The sequence below is a fragment of the Malus sylvestris genome, chromosome 4, assembly GCF_916048215.2.
Source record: "Malus sylvestris chromosome 4, drMalSylv7.2, whole genome shotgun sequence".
NCBI classification, from domain to species: domain Eukaryota; kingdom Viridiplantae; phylum Streptophyta; class Magnoliopsida; order Rosales; family Rosaceae; genus Malus; species Malus sylvestris.
Window position 1 is genome coordinate 28,255,872 of NC_062263.1, and position 19,832 is coordinate 28,275,703.

The window sequence follows — 19,832 nt, forward strand, 5'->3', positions numbered from 1 at the left end:
GATCTTTGAGATTGACAAAACTCATCACTTTGGTCCCTGAGATTTAAAATCGATAGAACTGGTTCTTGATATTTAAAGTCGATAGAAGTGATCCTGAGTTTGTACAACATCCATCATTTTGGTCATTTCGTGAAAAATCTCTGTTAAATAAGGAAGAAAATGATAAAAATACCTTCAATTTTTGTTAAACCATTTTGGTCAATTGTTTATTAAATTGGGTATCTTTTTAAAAAAAAATTGTCATTTTAATCCTTGTTTAACAGCGATTTTCAACGGCATGGCTGAAAAGATTAACGGTGAACAAACTCAGGAAACAGTTCTATCAATTTCAAATCTTAAGATCATTTTAATTAAAAAATCTTTAAAATGTCAATATCCTCAGTTTTTGTGAGATTTCCAAAGAAATGACTAAAAACGTATCGAATCTGGCAGTTTTATTGGATGCTTCGGAAGGCAAGCCATAGAGAGCAAGTTTCAAATGGAAAACGACTACAATGCAGAAAACGAGTTGTCTGTTTCTTTATTCACATGGCACTCGTGGTACTTTTAAATTCAGCGGTTCGGTTTGACTGGTATGACACGACGTACTCGAAATTAACTAGCATTTAATAATTTTCGGTTTGATAACTTTTGAGGAGTACTACCATTAAAACCAAATCAAACCAAAAAATTGTTAATCACTCTGGGTTTTGTTGGTTTAAACGTATTCCATTGTATAAAAAAAATGTCTAACATTTCCAGAATTTAAATTTTTGAAAATAACATCTCATTTTAACAACCGATTTATTAATCAAAATCTCACGTAAACATAGAGTACAAACAAATCTCCTAATTGTCAATAGTCATTACAACTTATAAGTTGTAATACGTGTACAATAAAAACATTCACATAATGTATAACATATTGACAACTTGACATGTGTAAAATTAATAAATAAATTTAAGTATTGAAAGATTTATGGTTGCTTCGGTTTGGGTTTGGTCGATTTCAAAAATCAACCAAACCAAAACAAATCGATTCGATTCTCAAATTGATTGACTTTTTTCTTAGTCAAAATCAAACCAAACCGAACAAACAGTTCAGATCGCTCGGTTTGACGCCCACCCTACGTAGGCCATATCATATACCTTAACAAGTGTGATATATCCGCAAAAAATATATGGCTCTGTATTTACTTATCAAATAAGCCGTTCAAATCCAAATTTAAGATAGCGAATTTGATACCAAATTAGGCTGCTTATTGTGTGGTTTTGTCGAACTCTACCTCTTCTTAGTGTAAAAATATCGATGTACTAAAAAAAATCTAAATTAAAATCCTTAATTTGGATTCTATAATTCATTAAGTAAATATTGCCTGAGCCAATATGGTGGCCATGTTCGATCGAGAAGGTCATCAAGAAATGTTTATTAATTCTACTTAATTTGTAAAGCATCATCTTTTCTCAAATCAACAAATTATTGATCTAAGAAAATTTAAAAATTATTTAATTGGATTTTGACTTAATTAATACTAAGGAAATGACACGTGTGTGCATGTGTGCATGTGATTGGATTACCTTTAAAGGCAGAGTTCAATTAGATAGTCACTAGTCTCTCAAGTCTTAATCAACTATCATTAACTTGTCACGTTGTGATGATTAGTAAACATTATACCTATGCCAAAGTTAAACTTAAATATGTTTGATAACTATTTTATTTTTAGATTTTAGTCTCTATTTACGGAAAAATCTTGTTTTAATGTGTATATGAAGGAGAATTCATGCAAGTAACCGCACCTTCCCGTTGATGCAAGCTCTTTAGAAAGATCAACTTGTTATTCTTAGAGTACCTTTAATCCGTTGAGCGACGACGCTTCCATTTGGCACCATCGGATCACTAAGGCCGACTTTTGTCCTACTCAACGGGTGGGTCAGGCCCCCACCACATCCTAGGCTCGGCTCCGCCGTAGCACGATATTGTCCTCTTTGGGCCCCGACCACGCCCTCACGGTTTTGTTTCTGGGAACTCACACGAGAACTTCCCAGTGGATCACCAATCATGGGATTTCTCTCGCGCGAACTCGCTTAACCTTGGAGTTCCGATGGAACCTGAAACCAGTGAGCAGGGCCGGCCCAGGCCCAGTGCAGGAGGGGCGACCGTCCAGGGCCCAAAAAAATTAAGGGCACCAAAATTATTAGGGCGGTATATTTATATATGTTTTTATAAGAGTATAAATTTATAAAATTTAATTCAAAGACACAGAAATTTAACTAGAAGTGGTGGTTTGTCATTTGAAAATAATAAGGAGGTCTTGGGTTCAAAACACCATGTGTGCTTATTTACTTTCCTTTTTTTTACAAATTTCTTTTATAAGAGTATAAATTTAGAAAATTTGGTTAAAGGATCAAGAAGTGTAATTAGAAACAATGATTTTTGTTGTTTAAAATTAACAAGAGGTCCTAAGTTCGAAATGTTATGTGCATGTTTATTCTTTTCAATTTTTACAAATTTTTGTTTGGTTGGTAATTTATTTTTAGTTACTATCTAGTAGCTATGTGGGTTGTTATTTTTAAATATTCGTTTTAATTCAAGTCTAATCTTCAACAAAGAATAATACGTAGACCAAATTTGCAAATTATATGACGTGTCATCAAAATGTTTAATTTAGTAAGACTCGAAAACATCATTATTTTTTAGTCCCATATTGACAAGGTTAGTAAATAAGAAAAAAAAAACACCTCACGATTTATTCAAAAACACATTCAAAGTTCAAATGGAAAACAAAACTCATCATCTATCTACTTGTAAGCTCGAAGTTTTTTTGTTTCCCTCTCTCAATACAAAATAAATTAGTTTTTCTGTGTTTCTAAATTATTGAGTTTAAAGTGTTTTTCTAAGTATAATTTTTTCGATGTCTTATGTGTGAAAATAAATAATTTTCTTACATGAAGTTAGGGCACTTTTTTTTACGTCGTCCCGGGCCTAAAAAATCTCTGGACCGGCCATGCCAGTGAGCTCCCAAAAAGCCTCGTGCTAGGTAGAGATGAGAATATACATATAAGGCTTACATGATCCACTCCTCTGGACAATGTGGGATGTTACAGTTTTGTGGCAAGCTCCTTTCTCCTTTTCACAAAGGCTGATCTCCATTTGAACCGAGGAAATCTTTGCATGCCTCTGTTACCTTTTGTGAGGCCTACGCCCCATGGAAGCTGTCTACAGCCTCATTTGGCAGCTCGGACTGTACTGACTATTTTTGTCGGATAGGATAAATAGCCACCGGATAATACTGACTAAATTAGTCGGGCGTTTGGTGCAGTATCAGACTAATGACTGTATTATTTATATTGTGTTTGATACTGAACCGGATAGGACAAGGAAAAAAAAATATGACAAATCTTTGTTTGTTTGTTGAACTTTTCGCATATTTATACCTATTGAAAACCACATAAATTTTCTAATAACAAAGAAAAATAGTATCGAATTTCACAAGCAAGATATGCATTCCTCATTCTTCAAGTTCCATTAAAAATTAACACGAAATACTATCAAATTTCATACCTCTGAGCTACTAAGAAAGAACAAATAGGCACAGGAAGTACTTCACCTAAAAGCACTTAAATCGTAAGAAAGTTGGAGAACAAACAGATTAACCGCACAACCCAGTTAGCTAAACCCAGTAGAAATAAAAAAACGCATGCAGCCACACAAGTCCGACTATTGAAATATCAAAACATCACTGACAACCCATTTCTCTAAAAGCATTTGAAAATCGATGCCCAATTCACAAAACCCACCCAAATTTGATCCTAGTGGGTGCAAAATCTTAAACATACATAGCAAAAATAAGAACCCATATGAATAAAAATTGGAACTTTATACCCAAAATCGAAGAGGCGTACTGGGCGAGTGCTGCGGTTTTTGGGTAGCCGGAAAAAAGCAGCAGCGTAACGATAAAGACGAGGAGAAAGTTGGGGGCAAGTGGCGGGGAGAGAGAGAGTGAGCTTTTGGAGAGGAAGATAGAGTGTGTGGAGAGGAAAGACAGAGCGAGAGAAGCCCGGGAAGAAGAAGAAGAAAAATGAAAAGACGAACTGTGATGCAAACGAAGAAGAAGAATTTGAGAAGACGAACCTGGGTTTCAGATGAGAGAGGAGTGCGTAGGAAGAGAGAGTGTCTGGATACCACCGTCTGGAGAGGAATGAGAGAGCGAGAGAAGCCCGACTAAATTATACCGTGCTTTTGGACGGTATAAGGAAGAAGGTGAAGACCGTATAAAAAAGGTAGGCCCGGATTATATAATCGGTGCTTATTTAATCGAAACGGACACCAAACACCGTACTCCGTATTATTAGTACTATCCGGTGCCTTATACGGTGTGCCAAATAGGGCCTACTATGATTGTCCCTTGCCACACCCCGCCTCTCTGCGTGCTCACAAGGGAAAGGGGGCCTTCTTCGTCTTCCACCTAAGCTATGCGCATGAAAGACGCAAAGCCAATTCGAAAGAACAGTAGAGTTTCATAGGGTCTTTGTTTCTAGGTGCACGTAAGTTACTTATCGATATTATTGCCCTCTAATTAGATACGTGCGTTGGTCGTCAATGTATATCAAGTAATCACGAAACAGAATAACTTAGGAGAAGATGCTTAATATTTTTGGGCTACGTACAATCAACTGATGTGATGGCAACTGATATGAGAATTTGGTTATTGTACTATACATTATATAATTGTAGTCGTCTAGCTCGATTGATGTTAGCAACTAAAATAATCTTTGAGATTATGATCCGACCAAAATTGATAAAGATACTTTCAATTTTTGTCAAATTATTTTGATCAATTGTTTATTAAATTAAGAATATTTTTCAAGGAATAACTAAAATGATTTATGGTAGACAAACTCAATATTCATAAGATCTTGATCTCTTTTTAGTTTCTATATTTTCTTGTAAGCGAAGTGAGGAAATATTAGGCGATTCGCTTTTCAAGATTGATAGCGTGTGAGAAATCTTGTTACCAGTTTTATATGTATATTAGTTATATTGTAAATAGACATTTTTGTCCTACTGATCAGTGAATTGGTTGATTCAACCAAGTTACCCTCCTTCGCACAAGTGAGAACAACCATACTTACGAAACTCCTTGTCCGTCCATCTTTCATCTTATTCTATTAATAGTAGACGTAACCAAAATCCAAAAGAAGAGAACGATTAACAAAAACGATAATAAAGACAAAACAAAATGTTACGAGCACAAGCATAATATTACAATAGTGATCCACACATATATTTTTATTTCTAACACATCCTTTTCAACTTTCAATCGCCGGATTGAATAAATTAAAAAAACCTACGAATAAACATTAATAAATATGTATGAGAAGTACAAAAAAAAAAAAAAAACGTGTGTAGATAACATTATATTTTACAGAAGCTGAAACTGTAGACGATATCCCTATCAAATGGAGCCAAAGAAAGATCGAATTCCTACTTTTGGCCATTATCTTGGATGATAACTTAAACTTTTAAAGGTATTTATTTTATGATTAATTACTTGGAGTTGGAGTTTGAGATCCGTCTCTCGACTGAGAAGACTTTTCGTGGGTGGGAAGAAGATTAAGATCCGATCAAAGTGGGGCCCCTCAGGTCCTCACCTCACCTGCAAATCGATCACGTGGTCTGATTGGAAATTTGGAACGTGCCGACTGCCAAAACTTGTGGAGCCACGTTCGTATGTTTTCAATTTTTGATGGTGACATGACGTTTGATAAGTTGATAAGTCCAATGTCATATGTAGTGTCGATCACCCTTTTTAGCTCTTTTCCTTTAACCCTTTTAAGGTCTGTAAATTTGTCTTACAATGATTGAGTTTTAAGGTTTGTTTGCGTTCAGCTTATCGGTTAAAGGAATTGGATCCTCTCCTGAGCACAAGCTCATAATTCTGTTGACCAGCACACATGAGTGGTTGGATTTTAATTTAACGATTACAAACAAAGATCTCTCTAAAATTATAATAATTTTAGCCGTTAGATTAAAATCCAACAGCTTACATGAGCTGGTCAGCAGGATCCTGAGCTTGTACTCAGGAGAGGATCCAATTCCCTATTATAAGGTCCAAAACCATCTTGTGTTAGTATTACATGTGTGTGCAATCAGTAGTGTTTTCCACAAAAGTTTTTATTTCTATCGTTTGAGTTTCTTATCCTAATCAATCTAAACGTTTGGAAAAAAAATAATTGTTTTTTTAAAACTTGAAACAAAACTGTTAAAATAAAATTAAAACTGTACGAAAATCACTTCTTAATATCTACTAATAATATCACTTGGCAGGACTACAGCAGTTGAGTTAGATCCCTCTGCAGGGGATCCATGCTCATCAACTACCATTCTACCATTCTTCCCTCCAATTTTTTAAGTCCATACCGACCTCCTATTCAATGACAACAAGAAGCCTCAGCACTCCAAGAAACTTCATTTATTTTTCATGGTCCAAAAACTCCAAACCATCTCAGCACTGTCCTCTCGGCTCCGATTCGGATCGACTTCAAATCCGACCAGGTGAATGCCAAAGTCAGATACACAAAAACCCAAAGAAAATGGCAGCTCTAGAAACCATACGGTCTCAGTTGCCACTTCAAGATTCCTCATTTCTCAGCACCAGCACTGTCATTGCACTCACTGTCTTCTTCACACTCCTCTGTGTTTGTATCATTATCGGTCATTTGCTCGAAGAGAACCGCTGGGCGAATGAATCGATCACGGCCCTTCTCTTGGTATGTAAAAAGTTGCACACTTTTATTTGTGTCACATAGTTTTCGTACTGAAATTTTCACGGCCCTTCTTTTTGTTGTTTGACTTTGTTTTTGTGTTGTTGGGTTTCAGGGTTTGGTTGCTGGAGTGGTGGTGTTGCTGGTGACAGGGTTCGAAAGCTCGAAGATTTTGATCTTTAGCGAGGACTTGTTCTTTCTGTATCTACTGCCTCCAATCATTTTCAATGCTGGGTATGAATCAACTCTCAATTCTATGAATTTCAGTTTCGATTTCAATGCTTGGTTTGTAGTTTATTTAATGTTGTTCGAATTTGGATCTCGAATATCGCCTTTGTGCTTGAATTTAGGATGCAAATCTTAAATTTTGTCACATGGGATCTTCAAAGTTATGATTAAGCATTGGTTCTGATCTCAGAAGTTTTGATCTTGTTCAGTTTCCAGGTCAAGAAAAAGCAGTTTTTCAAGAACTTCACCACAATTTTGTTGTTTGGAATCGTCGGTACAGTAATTTCTTTCTGCCTCATATCACTAGGTAAGACCTGCAATCTTTCGAAATTTAACCGAAGGAAAATGATTTCTGCACACAACTTTTCTCCTTCTGCAGAGGCCACACATAAACAAGAGTGTGCGGAAGTTGCTTCCCCAATGGAATTATGACTAATTTATCTTCAAACTGTTGCTCTTTTTGGAAACATTTTGCAGGTGCCTATTTACTTTTCAATAGATTCGGTTTCACAACTCTGACCACTAAAGACTTCCTAGGTGACTACGAATTCATCTACAATCATTGTTTCGATGCGAATGATATGTTTTCATGGTTATATTATATAGTGATCATTTGTGCTTACCGGTTCCTCTGTGCAGCGATCGGTGCCATATTCTCAGCAACTGATTCAGTTTGTACATTGCAGGTAATCTATAATCCCAATCCGAATACAACATTTTCTTTAATTCATGTCTAATCTTGTAATCTTCTTCTCACGTGCAAAGGTTCTAAATCAAGATGAGACACCGTTTCTGTACAGTGTCGTGTTTGGGGAAGGAGTAGTGAATGATGCTACCTCCATTGTGCTTTTCAACGCAGTACAATCCCTAGATGTCAGCAACGTTGGCGCAGCTACAGCGTTGACCTTGTTGGGGAATTTTCTTTACCTCTTCTTCACCAGTACTCTTCTTGGTATAGCAGTAAGTTGTAGATTATTTCTCAAATGGTTAGGAATCACTTTGTTTGGACTATATCAGAGAGCTTGTTCTCTGTTCTAACATTGATTTATTAAAATGGTTCAGGCCGGTCTGATGAGCGCTTTTATCATAAAAACGCTTTACTTTGGAAGGTATAAGCAGACACTTCAACTATTAGCCTCTGGTGCTGCATTTCCTCATCTGTCCACACTTATGAGTTACTTTCCCTGACGTTATGATTCTCTTTCGAACAGGCATTCTACAGATCGTGAAGTTGCGCTGATGATTCTAATGGCTTATTTGTCATACATGTTGGCCGAGGTACCTTAAACAAAATCTCTCATATTAATAAGTACTGGTTTTTACATTACCTTGATGTCAACCTCAGAGGACTAGGAATTGATTTTGATTTTTAATGAGTATTTCTTTGGTTCTTTTCGGTATCTTGTAATCAGTTTATCTTGTTATTACATTTATGGTAATCAATCATCTATGTATTTAGCAGCGATCCCACGAAAAATATCTAGCAAATGCAGACCGAGCAAATCAGAAATCTGGTTTTGACTAATTTTATGAACTTTGCATCGTATGATCGTATCTACCACAAAATAACATCATCGCAACGGATCAGATGAACTGATTTTAGAATGGAAATTAGCGAGAAAAGAGCAAAAGATATCTAAAATCGCCTTTCTTTTGCAGCTTCTGAGTCTCAGTGGAATTTTGACGGTGTTTTTCTGCGGCATAGTTATGTCACATTATACATGGCACAACGTTACAGAAAGCTCAAGGGTAACAACCAAGTAAGAACATATTTCTCTCTTCTTTTCTAATTTTTGACACTATTGTAATCCTTTTTGTAGATGATCCGCCGGTTGAGTTACTAGTCAAACGAGAACGAAAGGAAATGCGAAACATGAATCTTTAATCCGTATTGTTTGATGGTTTGTTTCAGGCATGCATTTGCAACATTGTCATTCATTGCAGAAACCTTTATATTCCTTTATGTTGGCATGGATGCCTTGGACATTGACAAATGGAAAGCCAGCAATGCAAGGTAATTATCTCACTAATCCAAGTAATCGTAGTTTTATCTTCGTTAATACTTCATAATAACACGAAAAACAAGTTCGAAGAAATTGTATTTTATCCCCCGACTCTGTTGTTATAATGTTGAAACATGTTATGCCTGACTTGTAACATACTCTTTCGTTCAGTCCAGGGACTTCAGTTGGTGTCAGTTCAATGCTGTTTGGACTCGTATTGGTCGGAAGGGCAGCATTTGTCTTCCCGATTGCAAACATCAAAAACTGTTTTCAGAAAAGAGAGGGTACGAAAATCGAGTTCAAAAACCAGTTTATAATGTGGTGGGCAGGCCTAATGAGGGGTGCAGTCACCATTGCTTTGTCATACAACCAAGTAAGTTGATGCTGTTTCGAAACCTAAGTGATCAATATTTTCGGTTCTGCAGAAGTACTAACAAGCACAATTTGATAATGCAGTTTGCAGACACCACCGAATCAACATCAACGCAAGATAGTTCTTTGATGATTACCAGTACCATCATTGTTGTTCTCTTCAGCACAGTGGTATGCCTGCTTTGTCTCTATAACTTATATATGTTGCAGTACCGAAACTCTAGAATATATCCATGAAATTTAACGAGTGAATCTGGGCCATCGAAAAGGCAATGTATGCTATACATTGATGTATAGTAGAAGGGCTCAATGCAGTAAGGTCCATTTTCTCGATTATTTTTTAGGGCTTCAGAGCACTAAGTGCGAACAAATTTTTCGCATCATCGGACTAGTACATTACTATCTCGGGGTGGTAGCTTGGGTTCCTGGACTAGTAGATTACCACTGTTTGCACTTGGAGCTCTGAAGCACAAAAGAAACATGGCCATTTTGTACTTGGTTAACGAACTCGTCACATTACTAAAATCGGTCTTTTGAATCCTTTTCCTTCTATCCAAACAGGTATTTGGCTCCATCACAAAGCCATTAATCTCAGCTCTGATACAGCCACATGCAAAAGCAAACATTTCAGATGCGACTGATATGCCAAGTCTAGAAGACTTGAGGGTACTTTTCCTGGAAGCCGGCGAGCCAAGCGAGGGAGGCAACGGTGAGCCAAGTGAGAGAGGCAACGGTGAGCCAATCCGAAAACCAAGCAACTTAAGGTTGTTAATGACACATCCAGCTTCTACAACTGCTCACTACTTGTGGAGAAAGTTTGATGACAAGTTCATGAGACCGGTATTTGGGGGACGGGGTTTCGTTCCATTTGTTCCTGGTTCACCAAGTGGTGCAGTAGAAGATCAAGCTGCAGAACATACTGAACATACTGAACATACTTCTTGAGATCAACAGTTAAAGATAAATGTAAAATTAAAATTTTATTTCATTGTTTTTTTATGGACAATTAAATGTATTAGGAAGCGGGTTGTTCTTGTTTTGTAAAGTGATAGTGTGCAGCTATGCTGTAGTTAGAACATCCTTTCTTCCATGGTCTAAGAGGGCCCTCTAATAAATATGATTTCCGGCTATGTCACGGTCGATTTTGTCTGCATTTACTTGTGCAATAACGTTAACATATGTATAAGAAACGCATGAGGAAGTAGGATTACCGAACTAGGAACAGAATTTTACAAGCTGAGAATTATACATGCGAATGCATTGCCGCTAGTAGTACAATATGGTAGTACCTCCATTTGTAAGTAGAAGGTTTAAAGTTCGACACCCTATAGGTATGGCGAGTTCAATATATAACAAGAATAAAGATCCCATATTCGATTCTTGCTCTCATCCGAAGAATTACTCAGAATTCACTGATATAAAGTCAACTTTATGGAGATCCCCGTGAGAGTTGTTTTACTTGTTTTTATCAGTTCGAACCATTGCAATAACGTCCACTCCATCTTTCAGTTTCGGTTTACGCAAAGGTCAGAAACGAGTGCTTCTGATGTTCAAGCAAGACCTTAAGGATCCTTCAAATCGGCTCTCATCATAGACTAGTGAAGGAGACTGTGCAATTGGTCTAGAGTTGTCTATGACAGCTTCACCGGTCACGTTCGTGAGCTCCACCTCAATAATCCCAATCCCTACGTTTCCGTGCCTTTCCTTTTTTTTCTTAACTACAAGGGACTTACTTGGTTGGGAGGTAAGATAAATCCTTCTTTGCTCTATTTGGAGCATCTCAACTACTTGGACTTAAGTTGCAACAACTTTCAAGGAAATCAGATACCTAGCTTCTTTGGTACTCTTAAATCTTTAAGATATCTTAACCAAAGGCAGGGTTCCAAGGAATGATTCCTCCTCAACTGGAAAATCTCTCAAACCTACGTGTTCTTGGTCTCAGCGATTACATGCTTAAAGGCTGAGGATCTCGAACGGGATTCCGGTATTTCCCACTTGCAAAACCAAGACATGAGTTTACTAATCTCAGCAAACTAGCTAATTGGTTGAACGAGATAAACATGCTCCCATCTTTGAACGAGATAAACATGCTCCCATCTTTGTTAGAGTTACGTATAGAGGCTTGTATACTTGCTTTAGTTGAATATCAAAGTGCGCAACGAATAAGACTAACAAGAATAATGACTAATAAGAATAATAAGAATATTATTAAACAAACGAGAATGCCAAAACGGCTACAAAACTCTAAGAGACTACATGATGAATAGCTTGTTCTCAAATAAATAACAAGCATGCTATTTATAATAAACTAACCCTAATCCTAAAAGGTAAAAAATCAAAACCCTAATACTAACGGGCTAAGCCCAGAAAACCAAACATTCAAATAAACTAAATACTAATATTTTCCAACACTCCCGTTCCCCCTCCAACCATCATCAATTTTACTTCACTTTCCATCCTTGATCTTTCCTTTAACCAGAATTTGATGCCTAGGTGGGCTTTCAATCTTACAAATCTAGTTTCTCTTTATCTCCGAGATTCTGGTTTGTGTTGTTGTCACCGATGGTGGTCCAAGTTACTACAACCTGTTTGATGCCATGGTGGATGGACTAACGCAGCACACATAGAGTCCAAATCCGTCAAATTTTATGTTAATTTGCTAACACAGCACGCATAGAGTCCACACCACCAATGAAACCTCAAGAGCATAAGAATGGGCGGATTCCGCTACAAGTGTGAAGGAGCTGAGACGGCTCGGAGGGAAATAGGGATTTAATTTTTTAGAAAGTGATTTTTTTTATATTCACGTAGCACCATATCGCACCATATCATTGGTTATGTGGACTTCATGTGTGCCGCGTCAACAAATTAACAAATAATTTGACGAATTTAGATTACAAAGACTAAATTGATGTCAAGTAGTAAACTTCAGAAATGAAAATGATCAACTTTTAAATTGAGGGAACAAAATAATGAGTGTGATCAATTCTCAGACCATTTGAAATAAAAAGTAAAAAAATGGAACTTTAACAAAAAACTCTCGATAACAAAAAAAATCACATTTTTACACTAAAAATTCAATCATGGTACTATTTATTTTATCCTTATCGTTAAAATTCAAAGGTTTGCTCCAAAAACAAAAAAAACAAAACAAAAGGTGCATGGAGGTCCAAGTGTATAACTGCGAAGCACCGTATATATCCTCCTTAAACCCTTTTCCAGTCTTCCAACAAACAAGACCTCTCTCTCTGTTATCGATCACTCCATGTTACTGACAGAAGATCAATTTGGGGTCCTCGAAGATTTGTGATTAACGATGGCTTTCAGAAGCTTACACCAGATTCGAGCTCTCTATCGTACGGCCCAGATTGCAGAATCCTCGCATCTGTGAGTAGAAATGATTGGTTAATGCGCTGATTGGTTGCTGAGAATTTGAAAATTTGAAAATTTTCCAAAGCTTTGGATTGGAAAGGAAAATGCTTCTGATGATTAATTGAAATGGGTATTTCAAAGATTGCATCTTCTTTGAATTTTCAGGCTTGGAAGCTCAAGAAACTATGCAACTGGTATTTCAAATGGTAATTTTGAATTTTCTGCAAGTGATGGAGTAATTTGTAACCGATTTATTGGGTTGGCACACAATTTTTTTTTGGAAATTTTATAAATTTTATTATTTTTTATCAGTCCCAAAATCTTATAGCCGGACTGTATCGTCTTGCTTTTACGAGGGCAGCCATGGGAGCCTTCCTTGGAGTCACGGAAGTTCCATGACATTGCGTTCTGCAATGGTAAGTTTCGAACAATTGTAACTTGAATCGGTTTGATGCCAATGCTAAATTTGGATTATGAGCATCCCCTTTGATTGTTCCTTTACTTTTCATTTCGGCTGTTGAGTTGCTAAAACTTGTAACTCGAATCGGTTGGATGCCAATGCTAATTTTGGATAAAGAACAGCCCTCTCAATTGTTTCTTCATAACTTGAATCGGTTTGATACCAATGCTAAATTTGGATTATGAGCATCCCTTTCGATTGTTTCTTCATTATAACGCGAATCGGTTGGATGCCAATGCTAATCTTGATTATGACCATCGCTTTTTTATTGTTTCGTTGTCTTTCATTCAGGCGGTTGAGTTGCCGCTCTTCTTGAGTGACACAAGATCACTATCAACACAAGTATAAGCGCCTGCACAAGCAAGACAAATGGTATGTTATCTTTTTGCTCAACTGTTTGTTTTGTAACTCTTCCGACTCAGTTTATGTGGATGGTGCTCAGGTGGTTCACTTCTTCTTAATATATTCCCTTAGTTCTTTACTGAAACAAGTATCCATTTTTTAAGGTTAGAGTTGTATGTGTAATCTTGGGCTCTTGATAAAGAGAACCAGTGAACTTCTAATTTTCTTAGTCTGCTTGTTTACATCACGGATGATAATACCGTGCGTGTTTACCTTATGATATTTGCAGGGTGCTCTTAGAGTAGCCATGTTGAGTCCAGGGTTTATCTATGAGTTATACACCTCGTGAAAAAAGTCTCATTTTTCAAGAGGTTAGTTTTTTCAAAAGTGAATTTTATTGTTCTCGTAGATTGTTAGTAGTTAGATTAGATTAGACCAGTCACCAGCATGGAACTCTATGAGGATCACTACAAATTTTAGGCAGGTCTCACTTTTCACTGGATCGGTAGTATAATCTTTGTTTTCTTTAGCAATTATAGAAATTAGCTATGAGAGACATACTATGATTAAGAATTGGTGACGCTATGATTAAGTTTCTCATTAAACTCTCATAGCTTTAGTTCCACTAGTAAATGTTGGACTTGGCTACTTATATTTTTGTTCTTAATCTCCTGTTCTTACATATGAACATTCTGATGTTTTATGTATCAGATGGTTCACAAGAAGCGGGTGCAAAAGAACAAAAGAAGACACAATAATAGAGGTGAAGTACTAAGGATCTCTTGTTTTAGCGATTCAAGCTTTTAGTTAATTCCGTTGAAGCTTCTTTCTTCTATTCTTTCACGACTGTCCTTCATTCCCCCGAATTTCATTCTAAATTCCGACCCACTCCTTATAAATTAATGCTTTTAATTCAAAACTTTACCTTCTGGTGGTGCTACTTCTTTTTTCCTTTTTATTTTTTCTGGCAGAAATTCGAAGCATATGACTCGAAGGGTGCTGTTGTTGCTAGAGATAAATTGAAGGAGGTAAAGTGTGATTGAAAAGAAAACACCAGTGCATGTCCGGGTAAAAAGTAAAAAACCGGTGCACAAGAATATTTACCAGTAACACAAAATATTAAGGGTTCTGTTATTCAAGTTTCTTCACTTTCGGTTTCTTTCCCATTTATGCTCTTCCTCCAAGTGATGTTGACATGATTTCCGTGCTCTGTAGGTCCTTGTCCGCGATATCTGGGTATTTGAAAAATCTCTCTTCCAGCCTTAAGCTTTCTGGCGTCTTTGTGGGAGGATTTCTATCTAAGCAAGCCATCCTTCATAAAATCTACCATGTTGATGACGAGATATAAGCTGTTACCCAATTTGGTAAACCGAGCATATCTCAATTTACCGAACTAGCTGTATGGTAGCTACGTTTTTTCTTGTTGAATTCAACTTTTAACCCGATTACGCAGGGATGTAATACTTCGGGATTGATCCTTACAGCATTCTAACATTATTTTTATTTCTACCTCATTCTTTTGCAATTCTAAGGAAACTCTCCTTTCGCTGTTTGTATCTTCACCGGCAATGTACCAGAAATGTAGTCCAGTACGTCTCAGGCATGCCATTCTTCCAAACGATGCCTTCCTAGATATTCTGTCTTGCTTCATTGGAAAGGGCAATGCCATTTTTAGTATTCTTTCATTAAGTTTCACAAGAAACTTTGTTTTGTTTAAGCGAGAATACCTTGCTTCACAGTTCCAAATTACACCTCCTAAGAATGGTATCCACACAAGCAAACCATTCATTCAAATTTCCACATTATCTACTCCTTTGTTTGCAACTTTGCATTCATTCGTATTCGACGCTTCGCAGTTATTTTTACGGGAAACAAAATCAACAGATGAACAGAAGAGATGAGCATTTCCACTTTCTAGGCATTTGCCAAAGGCTCTACAACTTCATCACGATGAACCAAGCCTCCAAGACAGTGAAACTAGGCCCTTCGGGCATTTCTGATGATAACCCTAATGAAGCCGGGACCAAAAGAGACCGAAAGGTTCACCCAATGACTCGAGAAGATGAAACACGAGAAGTATCAACAGTTGCGCATCTAGCAGAAGCTCCAAAGAAAATGGTCAGCATAAATGACAGGGTGGAGGACATAGAGGAAGCAATGAAGTTACGACGAAAGAGTAAATCGTTCGAGAAGTTGAACTCGTTAGAGCTGGGAAGAGATGAGCCAAGAGCTTTAAGATCAATTCTAAAGGTAGATTCTGATCTGAGCGGGAAGGTGGGCACATTTGGGAATTCAACCACTACCAGATGTTCATAACTTTACCATGGTTTGCAGCTGGAATTATATCAGATTATCATCTGTTGTGTGTACTAGATCACAGAATCTGACTAATTTGGGATGACCAGTTAATCAAATATATTATTAAGATAGTTAATTATGAATGTGTTATAGCCTTTTGTTTCCCTTAAAGTTTGGTAATTACCATCTCGTCTTCTAATATTCTCGAAAAATATGCACAAATAAATAGAACTAGTTACAAAACTTAAATAAACGTACGGATAATTGGATGAATGCTAAATAGACAGCAAGTTAACACTAAAACTGTAATTTACATACAACTTATTGTTTGTTTAATGTCTATAAATTTTGTTTTTTGTTAAAGTTATAAACAATTCTATTTACGCATATTTCCAATAATTTTATGAGTTCCTTTTCGGATACCTATGGGGTCAAGAAACTTTAGGTTTAAGATTTCAACCTTTGAAGTAAAGAAAAGAATATGTCCCACCAATACATTTACAACTTGGTCTGCCATTGGCACAAGGACCGTAATAATTGGGTAGATATTGAATGTGCCTCTCCTCCGTGAGAGATTTTTCACGATAGATGAGGTGGTACATTACGTATTATTAAACAAATTGTGGGATATGTGTGCTAAAAAATTAATAACTTAAAAAATAAAATTATCTACCATCTATGTTAAAACATATAATGTACCACTTATGTTCCTGTTACAACTAAAAATTTCTGCTTCTCTGAATCTGATGCTGCCCAATGCTAAAGCCACTTCGGAAAATATCTATGAAACAAAACCTTGTGATTGAAGTAGCTATTTTCTTTCTTTAGTAGTCCGGAAAGTAGTTTGGAAAAAAAAACAGTAACGGTTGATTCCAAGAAATTAAACGATTGAATTAAAAAGTTGGATGGTGAGTAGCCGAAAGCAAACCCCTGAAGGTAGTGACATAGACATGATGTTTGGAAATTTGGGGTGTTTGGGTAGGAAGAAGTGGGTGTGGTGGTGTTGCTTCCCAAGCGGTGGAGTGCACGTATTAAATTGAAAAGGATTAACTCATAGTTATAAAGCTCGTTTGGATGTGTTTTTAAAATAATTGAAAATGTTTTTTGTGGAAATATTTTTGGAACCAATCCTTAGTAAAAATGCAAATAAATCCTGAAAAAAAACACTTAAAGTGTTTCCTGGAATAAACACATAATTAGTGTTTTCTGCATAAAGCACTTAAAGTGCTTTTGGTATCCAAAAATATTTTTTCTAAAATCGCTTTCAGCCATTTTAAGAGCACATCCAAACGAGTCTATATTTAGTGGGAAAAACTCCAAACCAAGGAGAAAGAGCACCATACCTATGTTACATATCAGCAAGGATTACACCAGAACTAAATCTTAGGGTGTATCTTCAAGCCAGTAGCACCCTATGCCAATATGTAATGAAACACGGGCCAAACAATGAGCAATATTATTTGCTTGACAACGAATAACACATTTATAATTTGTGACACATGATACTTTTTTTACGATAGTGCATGATGAGTGAATTTAAATCTATATCTTTGATTCATAAAACATAACAGTAGCTTAGCGACTTTTATATCGTTTATTAGGTCAAACCATCGTTACAAGTATTTTAAGAATTTGTAATCTACTTGGTACTATTCTAATTATGAATCCTAACGCTGCTTGTGATTGAGATTTAGCATCGAGATCAAAGTTAGAGTAGCTTTCATTTAGTATATTACTTTTTAGAAGTTTTTAATAGTTTTATTATCACTTCAACTTAGTGAATTTAATACTAGTTTGGTACTGAAGTGCTTTTATAAAAAATGGGTATAAAAAAAAGCTGAGTTTAAAAATGTGTTTGGTAAACACTTCAAAATAGCTTATTTTCACAATTTTGGGTGTAAAAAAGCTGAAAACGTAAAGCAGCAAAAATGAGTTTATTCTCACAGCACAACAGAAACAGTTTTTTTTTCAAAGTACAGCAATACCAAACCATCAGTTCCTTAGGAGAGATTTTTTTGTGTGTCGGTAGCATGGTCCGTATATTAAATATCATAATACAAATGTTTAGAATTGGATACTCGAAAAAATATTTTTAAATGTTTCTATTATGACATTTAAATATAATGAGTCATATTCTCGACACATATAAAAAGTTTCTTAAAGATTTGAACCGTGTCGTCAATGCAGCGTGTGAATAAAGGTAACTTTGCAGCCTTTCTCTGACACGAGCAGATATAATATGATTTCTGCAAAGCAATATTCAAAAGTAATCAATACCTTCCTTTGACTCCAAGCTACTTCAAGTTTCAGTCGCGTGTATAAATATAGGGTTTGCAATACTCGAATAATAAGCAACCCCTCATTCCACAGAAGGTTTTGAAGAATGGATGCAAGAGAAGACCAGGCCTTTCCACTGGGAATTCTCCAGAGGCTCTTCAACTTCCTTATGAAAATCATCGAAGCTCAGTCCCTCAAGACGGTGACTCTAGGCAAGCACCGTCCGATTTGCAACGACTTAGTTAACACCGAGGTATTCTCCTCGTGAGTATAACACTCGTCGCATGAATATGTGATAACTCACGTGGAAATATTTCTGGCGACATGCAAGAATCTCCTCATCCAATCAGTCTCTGCTCAAGCCAAAGCAGTTTAAGGATTCATGGTGACAAGCCAGAAAATTTCATGGATAGATTATTCCTGATTAGTATAGCTAAGTATATTATGCATGTGATATGCATGTTTATTGTCAAACATTTTATACAACTGATTGAATTAAAGTGTCCTCAATTATTTTTCTGTGTGTTCAACTGGGTTGATTAGTTTGACTCGGGAATATATTTTCATGTCTTGCCATCCAAGTTAGACCTGAATTTTTGTTTTATCAATCGATTATTTTAAGCCTGCAGCGATCACTGCAACAGGAACTAGCACTACTATTAGCGTCATTGTCTCGCTCCCCCAAATCTGTTCTTAAGTCATTGAATCGTCTACATTAGGTTCATTGAATCTTTGTAATCGCAATCATAATTTTCCAAACAGTGAACCTAAAGTAAAAAATTCAATGAACCTAGATTACGAAAAAAAATTTAGAAAGTGAGACAATCTAGCTAATAACTACTCTTGATTGTCAAATTAAAAAAAAAATTAGAAAGCGAGACATCTAGTAAGTTAAATTAAAAAAATGATAATTACTTTTTTATATTTTGTTAAACGATAGATTTGTTAGATTAGTCACCGATATGGTGGCGACGGCTCATGTCATCATACAAAGGCTCAATACATTTCCATCACTATAATAAATGGCCACTTGCAAAAAAAAAAAAAAAACTGATAATTATTGATTAGGATGTGTTTGTTTCTTTTCATCATATTTGATATCTTATTTTCGGGGATTAAAATGATTTAGAATATCGAGTTTGTATAAAAAAATTAAAAAAATAATCAGTCTAATACCTAGTATTGTGAGCCCCTATTTTATTTAATAGCTTGCTACATCTTTTCTACTTGAACAGAATTCGACGACAAATTCATCTTTAAGGTTGGTTTAGGATTGTGTTGCTTTAAAAAAGAAAGAGCAGCTTATTAAAATGGAATCATTATTGGCACTTTAAAAATTTCATTTTACACTCCAAACTTTCTATATTTAAAAAGAAAAATACATTTGTGAGGAGTGTAGAATGAAATTTTTTAAGTGCCAATAACACTTCTCTATTAAAAAATTTGGAACATTAAATGTGTTTGGTAAAACAAAAAAAAAAGCTTAAAAAAAACAGCTATCGATGAAAGTAAAAAAGCATAGAAAAGCAGAAGCAGGGTTTACATGCTTCTAAAAAAGTTTTTTTGTTTTTTAACATAGTAATCAATGCTCATTTGTCACATCTCAACTCAGGATCCACCACATTTCGGGCTTGACTTTGTCATAACATGATATTGTCCGTTTTGAGCCCCGACCACGCTTTCATGGTTTTTTTTTTGGAAACTCATACGAGAACTTCCTAGTGGGTCACCCATCC

The 19,832-nt window shown here is 36.1% G+C and overlaps 1 protein-coding gene and 1 pseudogene across 1 annotated transcript; both read left to right on the forward strand.

Moving 5' to 3' along the window:
• The first annotated feature begins 6,390 nt into the window (after positions 1 to 6,390).
• LOC126619077 (sodium/hydrogen exchanger 1-like) lies at positions 6,391 to 10,500 on the forward strand. The gene is made up of 13 exons (XM_050287342.1): positions 6,391 to 6,750; positions 6,860 to 6,978; positions 7,182 to 7,279; positions 7,450 to 7,509; positions 7,612 to 7,658; positions 7,738 to 7,932; positions 8,035 to 8,081; positions 8,184 to 8,250; positions 8,632 to 8,732; positions 8,885 to 8,986; positions 9,147 to 9,348; positions 9,432 to 9,518; positions 9,909 to 10,500. The coding sequence occupies exons 1-13, from the start codon at positions 6,415 to 6,417 to the stop codon at positions 10,290 to 10,292; spliced, it is 1,845 nt and encodes a 614-aa protein (XP_050143299.1). The 5' UTR covers positions 6,391 to 6,414; the 3' UTR covers positions 10,293 to 10,500.
• Positions 10,501 to 12,523: 2,023 nt separating this feature from the next.
• Positions 12,524 to 15,955, forward strand: LOC126619081 (uncharacterized; annotated as a pseudogene).
• Positions 15,956 to 19,832: the final 3,877 nt, after the last annotated feature.

Bases quoted from the DNA above. Each gene is read 5' to 3' on its own strand.
- LOC126619077 (XM_050287342.1), top strand. From the start codon at position 6,415: ATGACAACAAGAAGCCTCAGCACTCCAAGAAACTTCATTTATTTTTCA. The intron at 6,979-7,181 runs GTATGAATCAAC...GATCTTGTTCAG, and splicing joins CCAATCATTTTCAATGCTGG to TTTCCAGGTCAAGAAAAAGC. The intron at 9,519-9,908 runs GTATGCCTGCTT...CTATCCAAACAG, and splicing joins TTGTTCTCTTCAGCACAGTG to GTATTTGGCTCCATCACAAA.